General features: G+C 39.5%; 1 protein-coding gene across 1 annotated transcript in view; it reads right to left on the bottom strand.

Moving 5' to 3' along the window:
- eys (eyes shut homolog) overlaps nt 1–14,373 on the bottom strand; it is a 181,584-nt gene that overhangs the window by 130,693 nt on the left and 36,518 nt on the right. Inside the window, exons 10-16 of the mRNA XM_084376077.1 lie at nt 12,876–13,039; nt 12,472–12,725; nt 10,250–10,354; nt 6,094–6,216; nt 3,694–3,807; nt 1,746–1,868; nt 1,002–1,115 (exon numbers count right to left, since the gene is read on the bottom strand). Of these exons, the coding sequence (XP_084232203.1) occupies nt 1,002–1,115; nt 1,746–1,868; nt 3,694–3,807; nt 6,094–6,216; nt 10,250–10,354; nt 12,472–12,725; nt 12,876–13,039 (997 nt within the window). The remainder of the gene's footprint in view (nt 1–1,001; nt 1,116–1,745; nt 1,869–3,693; nt 3,808–6,093; nt 6,217–10,249; nt 10,355–12,471; nt 12,726–12,875; nt 13,040–14,373) is intronic.

Here is a 14,373-nt window from a genome sequence, read left to right as displayed (position 1 = left end):
CACCAATTGTAACTAATTTGCGGATTTGTACATGTGCTTTCTAATGATATTCACTTAGAGGTTGAAGCTGTTTTGGTGATACCGTAGTAATCAACAGCATAAATGTATTTTCATATGCTTTAAGGGCTGAATTTTAAAGAGGAGGATTCATGTAGGCTACACCACATGATACACCGTGGTTATAATGATTATAAAGCTAAGTATTAGTTTACAGAGTTGGGACTGATCTGATATCATTACAGCGTGCTGATACTGATGTAACTCGCCTGTCAGACACCGGGCTGACGCCACCAAAACACATACAGGAGATTCCAAAGTCTGACTGTCAATTTGCCAATGACCTCTTAAATTCTCGTGTATAGAAATCTACTGACTAGTAGTTGATAATGAGTTACTGTGCACTTGATTTGTTCAAGTAGCTGCCATAGCATTTTGCATTTACCCCAAATCCATTACCCTTCGCCTCACACTCCCTTAGGGTGGCTGTGGAAAATGTGAAAGGATCTCTAGAGCCAGTGTTCGCTTTGTCTAGGCTACTGTAGAAATGTGGCAATGCAAAACATGGCAGACACTGTCAATATACAAGGCTCATTCTAATGTGAGGAAAACACAATCATTTTTGGGTTCAGGTAAATATACACTAATGAAACATAATTCTGAATGATATATTCCGTTTCTGCCAATAGATTCCCCTAAATCCTGGACAATGGGCCTTTAACCTGAATGCACTTTTAATAAGAAGTGCTGGGTGGTTTACATGATCCTTGTTTAACCTTACACATAACAACAACAACATTCAATCATAACACCAATCACATCTTGAACTTGGCTGTTATGGCTAAATGGGTTAAAGCAACTAAATGTAACTTCCTGGATAAAGACCGTTGAGTGTTGAGTGTCAAATACTGACGCTTTGGGTTGGCAGCTCGGGTCGGACGCCAACCACAAAGCAGATCATGCGTCTGTAGATATTCTACTGCGTGCATGTGCCTGTTTTCTACCTGGAGGGCAAATACAGTATATTTCCCCAGCTATGTTGCGGGAGCAGGTTCCTCCATTTTTGCAGAACTCAACATCTGATGCACACGCAGAGACAGGTGTAGAGCAATTCTTCCCTGAAAAGTAAATAAAGATTGTTAATTGAGCTAAATAAAAGAAGAAAGGATGAGAACACAGCACCGACACCAACTTAATGACGCAATTCACACAAATGAGTCCGACCGCAGAGAGTGACAACCATTACGAGCCAGCGTGATGTGAGGAGAGTGTGTGTTCTGTCATGGAGCCAGTAGGGGTGATAGTGCAGTATTACTGCCATTTATTTGTACTTTCAGTTTCTATTACAGTTTCATCCCACAGCCACAGGCACATGTAATTGATTTATTCTAATTTTCTTTCTTACAGCGTCACACTATAAGTATGAATGAAACTCCTTTGTTGCTACTGCTCAACAAACACATGGATGCCTAGTTGTCAACTTGGATGACTGTAAATGTTCCTGTGTTGGCTTTAATAAAAAGATATACAGCACGTTGTTTAGATTTTTATAACCAACATATAATCGTCAGGAGGAGAAGCAAAGATATCTTTACACCAAATCAGCTGCAGTCAATCTGATCTCGGGGAACGAGCTCTCACATTAGACAATGGGACGGCTTTGACGGCTATCACCGCTGAAGACTCATCAATCTGCACTTTTTTTCATTAAAGCCTAAACTATGAAAATGATTACATAGATAACTCACCAGCAAAGCCCAAAGGACAGATGCACTCATAGTCTGCAACCAGGTCAATACATGTGGAATTATTGGCGCAGTATCCATGGGCACATTCATCATAGTTGATTTCACAGTTAAACCCCCCGAACCCTGGCAGAAAGAGAGAAAGAGAAACCTCATCAGAGATGGCGTGTGAATGTCAGTAAACACCCAGAGTTGAAAAGATACTAATTAGTATCAAATTGCACCCGAGAGCAACGCATTGCTGTCGTGAAATTTCACATGAGTTTTTCGCTGCAAGCTCATCAGAAGCAAACAAGCACATGATACGGAGTCTGCACCGCAGTCTGCATTTGTGCAAATGAATTATATTTTGTCGTGACGTCTTTGTCGGCTTGATTAGAATTTTTTTGCGTGGCCAGTTCTATCAGCACACGTGATATTTTTTATATTTAAAAAGGTTAAAGTCATGAAGTAAAAGTGAGTGCTGCCAATTTCTGACATTTTAGTCCCCCCATAAATATATTCCACCGCATGGTCACGCTACAAAATGACTATCATTAGCACTGTCACACACCGCGGCTACAGGAGGCCCATGACTAATGCTCGGCTATCAGCACCATCGGTGCAGGTCAAATTCTCATCATTTCTCAAACTGACCATGGAACCAATTTCCACCTCTCTCCATGTCATAAAATTTGACAATTATCCTGACTTCATTAAAAATGCATAACAGGCTTCACCCGCAATCAAGGTTTAATCAGAGGTACGTCTCACAGGTAAGATGTCAACTGGACCAAGAAATTATTGGAAAAATAGCCGAGATTTATTCTGTCTTACTCTAATGATGCGGGTGACAATTTCTGATGGAGGGATTTCATGTGAGATTTTAAAGCAAATATTTGTAAACACGAAGCCAGGAAATATGAGAAAATAGTGTCACTGGCAATCATCATGATTATAAAAATAAATAAACATTGCTTTTGTTGTGAGAATACAGGTTTTCATTCTGAGCAAACAGGACAACAACTGAGTTCACTGATTAGTTCGGGCTCTTTGGCTCAACGTGCTAATCAGCAAAATCACCTGGTGTGTCGGGTCAAAAATCTGAAAAAAAATCAAGGACAGAAATTATAGATAAACATGTTGGTGTTGGGCAAAAAAGAATACAAGGACCAAGAAACTCCTCCATGCAAACATAGTTGAATCGTTGGGCATTCTTTAATTGCATTGAGGTAGTTGTCTATGTTTATGTTCTGGAAATATTGCACCAAACTGAAATTTAGCAGTCCCTTCATTAAGAGCAATAATTATAATATTGAAGTCTGGAGAATGATGACTCAAATCTACTTTCTGCATTAATGGGTTTCCAAGTTCATAAAGTTGGTTTGAGGATGATCTAATTTCTTCTATTGTAATTATTGAAATGATTAAACACATTTCATTATGTCATTACTTCTGGGAGGCAAGATGTTCTTTTCTGATTCCGAAAAATGCGAATAATCTCATAAAAAGGCGACTGGCACAACTTCTCTAACTCACTGGGACAGAGATCAAAGTTCACCCTTGAATACTGTCTTGAAAAAAATACACTCTGAATATTGGCCCCATCAGAAAAAAATGAAATTAATCTGAAAATCTGATAATAAACTGCAGTAGGATAATATACTTCCGTGTATGGTTGTTGAACATCAGCAGATAGTGGAAGAATTCCTTGCTTTTTTAGTGGCAATAACTCACCATCTTTCCATTTGTTTGCCTTTGTGTCCACATGAATAAGAGAAAGACCTCGTAACAACAAAATGGAGAAAGAATATTTGTTCAGCTATTCTGAATGGCCTTTTCATTCACACCAGGGTCGTAACTGCAAGGCTGAAAATGGTCGGCTGCACACTTAAGAACCAACGAAGGCCTGAATTAGCCACATAATCATATCATCTCGACAACTGGGGGACCTAATTGCATTGCAACTCACCCTCCAAGCAGAAGCACTGATACAGGTCAATGCCGTCCACACAAATACCACCGTTCTGGCATGGCCTTGACTCGCACTCATTGAGATTTACTTCACAGAATGGCCCTCCAAACCCTGCAGCATATATACAAAAAAAAACCACGGTTATTGGAATCCTTTCGCCTCTTTTCATTCCTCGGCCAATTAGGATCAGCATGACTTTGTTTTCCCAAACAAAAGCTGGTTTTCAAAGCTCGTATTGATTCAAAGAGCTTGCTGGGCACATGCAGACTCAGCTCACTGGATCATTTAATCATGTTTAATAAGAGCCAGTCATTGCCCTTCTGATTTATTACATTAAACAAGCCCAATCCAGTGATTTTTAAGATCAAAGTCAATCTATACACAAAGGGAACCACATGAAACAAATAACATGCATCAGTGCACATGTGTAAACGCACTCACACACACAAACACGCCCACGCAGGCTATTGAACAGACAAAACATGTCAGTGTTTAAGGCACATTATTTGCTAGTGCTACACAGGCTGTGTGTGGGTTAAACTCACACTTATATACCAAAGAGCATTTGTGTGTACGATGCGAGTTTTTCACAGTCAGCCGAGGACTAAACAGAGCATAAGGGATGCATCCTGAGATGCTCCTCGCAGTTCGGAATGTGGGAAAATGAATATAAAAAGAAACAGTGAGAATAAGCAGTTTTTTCTCCAGAACAACACAGTAGCGTTACACAAAAACAAAAACAACTGCTGCACTGCGAAATCGCTGTGTGACAAAAAACTGTCTCGTGCCAACTGGGGCTTTTGAGAGAAAAGCTTTAGGAGCTCAAATAATTTTGTGGCAAAAATAAATTTAGGTCTAGAGAATATGCCACACACCTTTATAATGGTGTGTTGTGACGCATTTTACCTTTAAGAATTTAAAATTAAGAAAAATAAGAGTGTACAGGTACATCCAAAACAAAAAAAAGGGCAGGTGCCGAGTTGAAAATGAGCCCTGGCAACCCCTGGCATGGTTGCAAAAACACAGTTGGCGGTGCCTGCTCAGGCCTGTGCGAGCTGACCAGTCAGAGCAGACTGGGGTTTTTGAGAGAAGGCCCTTAAAGAGACAGGCACTAAAACAGAGCATTCAGACAGGGTGAATAGAGGGGCTGCAGCAATGGACAGTAAGAGAAAAATAATGTGTTAGAGACAATTGACAATTAGAGCATGTCAACGTTTTCTAGTAAACACCCAAGATAATAATGTGAAGCTGAAAATTAGCATAATGCCCGAGCTTTAAAAGGGCTCTATGCAACAATTTGTAAAAAGGCTTTTATTGACCATATGTGAGTGGATTGTAACGTGACCCCTTTAATATATATGAAACACACAAAATCATGCGTGCAAAATCCAGCATTTTGAGTTCAACCAACATTCTCAGTTCAAGGATATGATTTAGCGTGAGAAGTAAGTAATAGGTCGAAAGGTTGCCAGCGTGGGATAAGGAATATAGTGAGGGGAGGGGATGAGTAACATGTTTTGGAAGCCAAGACCGCCGACCGGAAACATCTAGACAAGACAGAATCTCGCAGTTTGCCCTTGAGAAGTGATCTGGGGAGAGCAGCTCGCCGCAGGTTGCTTTCATTTACATAAGAAATCACTCACAATCCTTCACTTTGACATCTGCCGAGTATAAGTGCAACAGGAGTAATGGAGTTACGGTTATTGATTGGCTTACATGAACTTCTATGTAATAGCCATTCATTTGAAAAGAGATAGCAGGGCCGGTGTGGAGCAGCATCGACTGAATTATGATTGGCTTGGCAGGAAAAATGTTTTTTATTTAAAATACCAGAACTGTATCCAGGAATAAGCTGCACAATTTCCTCTGCCTGTACACACAGTACTATCCTGGCACTCTGTCACTTACTATATATCCTTGACTTGCAAGAGTCTGAAGCTTGGTTACCTCTGGCAAGCCTCAGAGTATCTACAGGTCAAGCCTTTTCTGCTTACTCCTGTGTCATCCCTGTCACTGCTGGCAGCTACTGCAGTGATAACACTGTCATCCGCATGGAGGGGAATCAGAGGGACTCGAATGACACACTAACAGATTCATGTTTTTTGCAGGAATTGTGAAATTAATCAGCAGAAGATGATTTGATCGTTATGAAGGTCTAAAAACATTAAGCAGGGAATATAGCACATGAGAAGAACTCTTGTGCAGTCTTGATCTGATAAAAACATTTTTAAAAAAAAATGGATATGGTTTTTGATCTTTACCCTATATTGTCACTATACAGTGACACACTCCTTTGAGCGAGGAGAAAATGTTCTCAGTCTCACCATGTGCTCATTTATTTTCCACCTTTTTTCCCACCGAAATGACAAATGCAACACCTGTAGAAAGCTTCCTCACCTCTTTCACATGTGCAAGACACATCCTGTCCACCCTTGGTCTCGGCGCATATTAATGTGTGCTCGCTGCACATTCCAAATGAGCAAAGGTCAATATCCACAGAGCAATCTTTCCCCTTGAATCCTGCAATGAAAAATTAAGTTAACAATGGAGAAGACGGGGAAATAACAACAATAACGACTGAATTCATAAAACAGTAGCATAGATTACGCAACATGTTATTCTGTGGCTGTGTGTTTTATTGGGTAAAGACACCTTTTCTTTAGCGGATTAATGGGTGTATTGATTCTTACCCTCACAATCTACCTGCTATGCAGTATGCTAATTGAGTGAATCACTGAGAGAGACCCACACCAACAAACTGATCCATATCACATTTATCTGCCCCACCAAATGCATGTCTGCATGTCACTGATAGATACCCATGTCAATATCTATTGTTGTAAATAAAGCCCAGACAGATGGTGTGACTGATACTCATTACTTGCACAAATAAAGATGACTTTAAGGGAGAGTCCTGAAATAGATCACCGTGTTTTTCTCGCTGACATCACACTGTTCAAACTGTGCCTATTAGGTAACGCTAGAAAAAAAAAAAAGGAAGACATTTTGGATTTAAATGATAAAGGCTGGGAGATTCACTTTACGGAGTCACAGATTATTTGAGTTTTTAAGGGCGAAATGTTCCAAAAATGTATCCTCATGCTAACCAAAAACCTCTTTAAACCAGAAGCCTCTAAACAGGAAGAATGTTCCCCATATCCCCGTCGCATTAATCTGTGTGCAGTCGCTGTCTGCAAAGTAGGTCTCACTCACAGGCAAAGGAATGAAATATTTCAAACATCACTTCCTAATGCAAATCCCTTTTATCAAGACTTGAATGTACACACCGAGGACAGCAGTCAGGTTAGATTATGTAGCTCCTGCTGGAAGCACTCCCCACTTTCTTTACATTCTAACCTATATCCAGAGCAGTGTGCTTTACATCAACACATCTATCTAGATGTTTGATGACCTTCCAACTACCCCTTTCTCGTCATATTATGTATTGCCTTGACTAGTTAATGGACAGCTATTGCCTCCAACAGAGTGTTTCAGAAGTGTTTAATAACCAATTGTGCATGCAATTCACTCTGAAGTTAATGTTGCATGAAGGAATGTCACATTTACAGTGTCACCATCTCCAAATGGGACTCCCTGTTCTGTCTGACAGCTACTAGTGGCACAGCCTAACTCTGCTGCAGAATGAAAGGCAGACAGTGGAACTGTCTTTCACTTTATCTCAACGTGCTCAGTAGTAGCAGGACACACTATGATGTTTTGTTGGAGACAAAAAAAGAAAAACGTCCTCATGCGCCCATGTTCAGTTCTTAATGATGGATTAGTGATGGCTCGGAAAACTGCTGTTCATCAGCATATTTAATTAAACATTCTGGTTCCTTCATCAAGCTGAAAAACTGAAAATCTTGTTCTTGGATAGAAATCTTCAACAGCTATGTACAAATAAGAAACCTGCATCTTCACCAAAGAGCTCATGTTTCTGGCCTTCTTTGTTGGTCTGCATGCAAGTTAGCTGGGTGGATACAATGCAGAGTTCAATTAAATTTGGTGTTAAGTAGTGCTGGCCAATATTTCGCTATTGTTATCATGATATGAGACTAAATATTATCCTAGATTTTGGATATCATGATATTGTAAAATGACAAAAGTGTTGCCTTTCTCCCAGTTTGAAAGGCTGTGCTACAATAAAGTGATTTTTCATATACTGACATATGTGTCCAGCCCATTCAAATATGTATGTTTATGTATGCAAATTATATATAATTGTATATGTCACAAACACTATATCATTAAATATACATGACATATATGTTTAAATGTGTAATATACAAACTATACATAATATATGCATAAAACAGCATGTACATATATATGAAAAATGTATCATATATTCTTTCAATATATGTATGCACACATTTTACTATGGGTATTTCATATATGTAACAAACTTAGACTGTTACATATATGAATTACATGTATATTAATAACATTTACTGCCACAGCATACATATACTAAATATATACAATTTCAACACACAGACATTTTTCATACTTGTACAAATTTTACTATGGATATTTCATAAATATCATAAGCCTTTACCTCCATATGTCCAAGGCAAGGATGTATGTGATGATATATTGCCTTATAGGTAACATATGGCAGCATCACTCTTGATATAGGGGCATATATGTCATATATTACATAGTGGCACTTTTTAAAAAATCGAATTGTGCTAATATCTTGTGAGAGCACCAGAACAACACACATTTAACTGATTTATCAGTTTGGTTCGTGTCCATTTGCACCTGAGCAGATTATTCAACATTCACTGAACTGTGCCCCGACCATGGCTTCTACATGTCAACTTCTCTTTGCTAAATTTGGTAGATAAATGATTTGGATGAGCGACTGTGCCATTACATTTTCCTGGTTATGGTCCCAAACTTCTTGTACCTGTAGGCTTGAATAAAATGTCACAGCTGCAGTTGTAACCAAATTTACATGACATGCACATTGTAGGTCAAAGCAAAATCTGGTGCCAGAAATTACCACTATGTATTCAAACGGCTTCGTGGTCGTGAGTGTGTCGTGACAGCATTGAGGTGTTGTCAGAAAAAACATGGCCGCAATTGACTAATTCACATGATCGCTAATCATGATGTGTGTTTTGATGCAGATCCAGATGCAGAATAAAAATTGTTGTATCTACCTTGGCTTGAGAATCCCTTTTCCAGTGCATTTACAGTCATTATACTATTTTAAAAATGCTACAATAATTCATTGTAACTGGACAGACTGTTCTTTAGCTGGGTGGCAGCCTGAACACAGGGCTGAAAAATAGTTATAGTCTTTTGTGCTTCTTGTTGTGTTTTTTGTACAGGAGGAGAGAGCAAACCTGACAGCCATTTATCTAATTGAATTTCTGAGGAGATAAAGTTATCAAAAACACCTGTCTATAAATCTGTCAATGAAATCAAAGCAGTAATGGAAGCTTTACCGACACATCTGTGTTCTGGTTTCGCCCAAATCTAATTTGCGCAAAAGGCAGAAAAACAATAAGTGCAGATTATTTACTGTGATGCATTTGCCGCATCCATGATGTCATATACACACACAGTGTAACAGGTGCTGTACATGTTTCAAGGCAGTAAATGTTTTAATGACTTCACCCACATTTGTTTGATTTATTGTGCAGTAAAATAGAGGCATGTCTGGCCAAGGGACAGGAACAAAGAACTGAGATTCACATTGACAAACCAAATAGTGATGATATTGTTTCCCTAAATCAAATTCAAACGGCCTGAACATGAGGGCCAACTTTCAAAAGAATACAAAAAGTAAAACATCCAGCATAACCCATGATGTTCTTCTGCCTTTGTGGAATATATTAAGAAAATAATTCACCAAAACAGACCCATTGCCTTGTGCCAGACAGTGTATTGCATTTGATTTATCAAATATTTGTCTGTAAATGCTGTTCTGTGGATTGTGGTTGTTTACAACTAAATGTGACATTGGGCTTGTAATGCCAAGTGGGCCGACTGCGGCATTCTGACTTGTGCAATCAAGCGGTGATTAAGTATTTTATTACCGGAGGGCATAGCAAAATCAGCCGCCCTCTATTATGGACTGATTATGGATCCTTTCCGGAGCATGTGTTATAAAATGTAGAACGTATAGTAATGTGTAAAACACGGTGTCACAATTAAAAGGACAAGGCTGGAAATTACATCTCAGAAAAAGTGTTAACAATCAACAGTGTTGTTCTCTTTAAAAGGTCTACTCGATTTGAACCATGATCCTGGAAAATAAAGATGCGAAAGACTAATTATGTTCTCCAACCCTACCAATTATACAGATTTATTACTTCTATTTGCTCGTGTAGAACTTTTTAGATGCAGTTTTTATCTTGTTTCTAAACTTTTAGAAGACTACGGCAACTGATGAATCCTATCTTTGCTATCTTTGGAAGCACACTGAGAAATGATCAAAATAAACAACTTTGCATTCAATGTATGAGAAATAACCTTTTTGCTTTGGAAAATTAATAACATGATATTTTTTGTAAACATGTACCAACTACTTGGTACTTACCAAAAGGACAATGACAAATGTAGTCATTTATCATATCCATACACGAGCCTCCATTCAGACAAGGCTGCGACCAGCAATCATTTACGTTCTCAGAGCAGGTCCTTCCTGCAGGATAGAGAGGGAGAAACAAATAGACTTGATTTAATGTCACAGGGGATACAGTTTAAAATATGTTTTAACAAATCCATTTCTGCTGTCACGGTGGACGTTTAATAACTATTGGCGGTTGTAAAGCTCTAATGTGTGAATAATAATTCAAACCACAACAACGTTCTGAACAGATGCAGCGACAATTTGTGTTTATTTCCTCAACAATGAGCTGCACCTGGTTTATTGAAGACAGGGTTTTATTTCATGAGGCAGCTGATTACCTCTAATTCTGCTGGCTCAAAATGTGACTGAATGATTATGTGTTCAGCATGTTTGCAGCTTGTATGTATGCACTAACGGTTTAACCTCAACTTTAGTATCCTCTAGGCTAGAGTTAGCTATGCAATTGATTTAAGATTTTACTGACGAATTTAAAGCTCCACTAGGTCCGGCCTCTGGCAGTATTTCAGACCACTCAGTCGTCCATGAGCCGGAGAGCTCATAGACAACTAACGGCCTGACATCCTCAGGCGCTGCTCTTCTATCTCCACCGCTGTCCGCACCAAAGGTAATTGTACTTTTGCCATCATGACCTCGTGCACTGGTACGAAGAGTGCTCTTAATCATTATGTCAAACAATTGTGAATTTAACTGCTAACACTGCACAACTGTTCAATGAGGATACACTCCATACTACAGCAAATGTCCAAGAAACAGACAGACATGTAAGGTGTCGTAACTAATCTGAACGATTTGCATTTGATTTAGGCAAAATTAGATAATATTAAAAGGGACATGTATACAGTATTGAATCTGGAGTTTTAACATAAACATAACATTAAAAGGTACACTAAGAAGTTTGGAGGATAATTTTAAAAGAACAGAACAATCTTTTCATGACAGAATAAACAAACTGTCCCCAAAGAACAACATGATTTCACACCATTTCAGCCGGACCCTTCTAAGTAGCTACCTTTCTAGGGTCAAACAGTGTTCTAGGGACCTTATTAACCCTCGAGGACGGCTTTAAGTATATATAAATATATCAAAAAACTATTTCTGAGTTCGAATTATTACCTCCTTATTATTTTTTTCCCGAAAACTACAAAGTGCATCTTTGATTTCCTCCCCGTCGTGTTTCCAAATGGTAGCTAAGACAGCCGGATAATTTCCAAAGCATGAGTTTGTTCATTCATGTAGTCTATAATAGAGACGTGAAAGCAGATAGAGATGGTGCCAGGCTGCCAGCCTGACTGTCAGTCTTCATTTTCCCAGAAGATTTCTCGCCCGTTGGCAGACATTAGTGCAGGAGGTTTATATGGAAAATACAGATGGTCACATAATTCTATAGCCATTACACTGTACAGCAACGTTCACTTCATAATGACATGTTAAAGCGTGTCTATTGCCAGTTTACATTGATTGTAACAGACAACTTCAACTGAGCCAGTTTAGCCTTAAAAACATCTGGCTAACATCTGACGGGTATGAAATATCAGAAAAACTTACAGTGCTAAATGAATGCACACCTTCGAGCTACGAGTTTTGTGTATGTGCTTAAGCTCTAAAATTGATAATGAAATTAATTATATTTCTACTGCATTCAGTATTACAGTAAAATTATTTTCACAAGGATATCACCTAATGCTATCAGAGCACTATGACATCTGAGGAGCAGTTTTTTATTAGTATTTAGAATTTCAAATCATTTCAGTGTAGTAATTCCAATTACTAATCTACGACCATTACATTTATCTCTACCTGTATATTGCCCTGACCAGTGACACACACCTTCGACTAGTTTGGCTTGACTGTTATGCATCCTGTTATATCATCATGCTGAGTGTCCTGCTTTTGTTCTGTCGAAGCACTTAACCTTCAGTCTGTTTTTAAAGGTGCTTTACAAATTAAGTGATTATTATTGTTATTATACCAAATTTCAATATGGAAACTGCACCTAATGTGAAATAATAATAAAATGCTGATGAACTTTCTGTGTGAAAGCTGCATAATTCTGTTTCAAGGATCCTAACATTCAAACAGTGAAAAGCTGCTCTCCAGTCTGATATTCCTGTGGCTGGCCATACTAATGGCTGTAAATAGGCTCACATTCACATCAGATGGTCTCATACCCTCAAACCCTCGGGGACAGTGGCACCGATAATCACTGATTAGGTCCACACAGGTGGCTCCGCTCGCGCAGGGGAAGCTGCTGCACTCATTTGTTTCCAGTTCGCAGAGCGAACCTTCGAATCCGAGCGTGCACCGGCAGGTGAAGTCGTACTTCTGGTCCAGGCAAACACCATGTTCAGAGCAGAGATGGCCAACACAGTAATCAATGTCCTCTTCACAGTAGATGCCTGTGTATCCTCTGGGACAAAGGCAGCTAGCAACGGATTAAAGAGAATGTCTTAATACTGTATAGAGTAATTCTTTCAACCCCTGAAGGAAGTGAACAGTAAATGTCACGGCTTTTACAATCATTGACATTCTGGGGCCAGAATGGCCCGAAGACAATCGAGATTTGAACACTCACCTGTAACCATCAATCTCATCCACACAAGTGGCTCCATTTTGACACCAGTGTCGAACACAATCATTGACATTTATACGGCAGTTCTGACCAGACCAGCCAGGTGTGCAGATACAGGTGTAGCTGCTGGCATTATTCAGCACACAGCGTCCTCCGTTGGCACATGGCTGTCGATAGAAGATAGAGATGTTAGATACAAATGTCAAGAAGTAATTGCGCCTCATGTCTGGAGATTATAATTTGTAGGCTGGGGCTTCTCTATGGAACTGCAATGTTTCATTAATAAAAAGGTATGCATGTTGTGACACATTTTACCTTTATCAAAAAATTGTAGCTCCTGTGATTTGGACATTGCACTTAGCCACACTGCGATTTCAATAATATTTCGATTAAAGGTCCCCTGTAATAGACGGTTACATTTCCTTCTTCTTTCCTGAAACTGTGGCTTCAAATGAGTCGTAAAGCCTTTCCATTAGGTTGTAGTGTCACAACTATACAGTCACAGCCCTCAGCCATGCCCTCAGAGGTGATCCTGAAAGATGGTGGGCGTTGCTTTCTCAGGCTTGGCAGAGCTGACCAATCGGAGCAGACTGGGCTTTTTGGGAGGAGGGCCTTAAAGAGACAGGCACTAAAACGGCACATTCAGGCAGGGGGTGACCAGAGAAACTGCAGCAATGAACAGTATGAGAAAATAATGTGGGTTTTTTTTAGCATTAAAGCATGAAGACACTTTCTAGTGGATACCCAAAATAAATATACGAACGTGACAATTAGCATCATATGGGACTTTTAAATGTCCCTAAGAAAGAGACATGCTGCTTCATTGGCCAAAATGAAAATCGATAAAAATTTGTACAACAATAATATTGCATTTGACTGAGCCAAATCTGGTCCAAAATATAACCATTATTTTACAATGCAACCCCTCATCATTTCTTGCTCCGGGCTGCCAGAGAATGAGCTTCATTACAGCAACATGACACACTCATGAATACTGATTCATGCTTTTTACTTGGGTTCACTCAGTATTCCATGTAGCATCCACATCATGTCTTACAAGACAAGATCAATGGTCATTCAGGGCTAAACATCCCCAGTGTTCCGTGTAACAAAACAGATACGCCTGCTAGCTGGTACACGTGTATATATAGTCGAGGGGAAACAAAGTGGCAGAGGATGAGCTGGCTTGGGCGAAGGTGTACAATGCAGACATCATGGCATTTCTGTAAGACGGCCAACACAAGCCTTTTCTCCGCAGTGAGTGATCATCTCCATCTGTCATTTGTGGATGCTCCTCTTTTCAGGTTTGGTGGTTGCTTTTTTTAAAACGCAGAGGGCGGATTCATCTCCATGTAAAGAAACCTGCGCTTTAAAAAATACAGATATTCATGCAAATCTTCGGTGGCGCTCATCTGTGGCGGCAGAGGTGGCAGCGGCCTTTTCAGTCCTGTAAATGTGCTCCCCCTGTGCATGCCAAGAGCAAAAACCCTGACAAACAATC

Source organism: Pagrus pagrus (genome assembly GCF_965226575.1).
Source record: "Pagrus pagrus genome assembly, chromosome: 15".
Lineage (NCBI taxonomy): Eukaryota > Metazoa > Chordata > Actinopteri > Spariformes > Sparidae > Pagrus > Pagrus pagrus.
The sequence above is the reverse complement of the archived record's forward strand: the minus strand, read 5'-3'. Positions and strand labels throughout refer to the sequence as shown.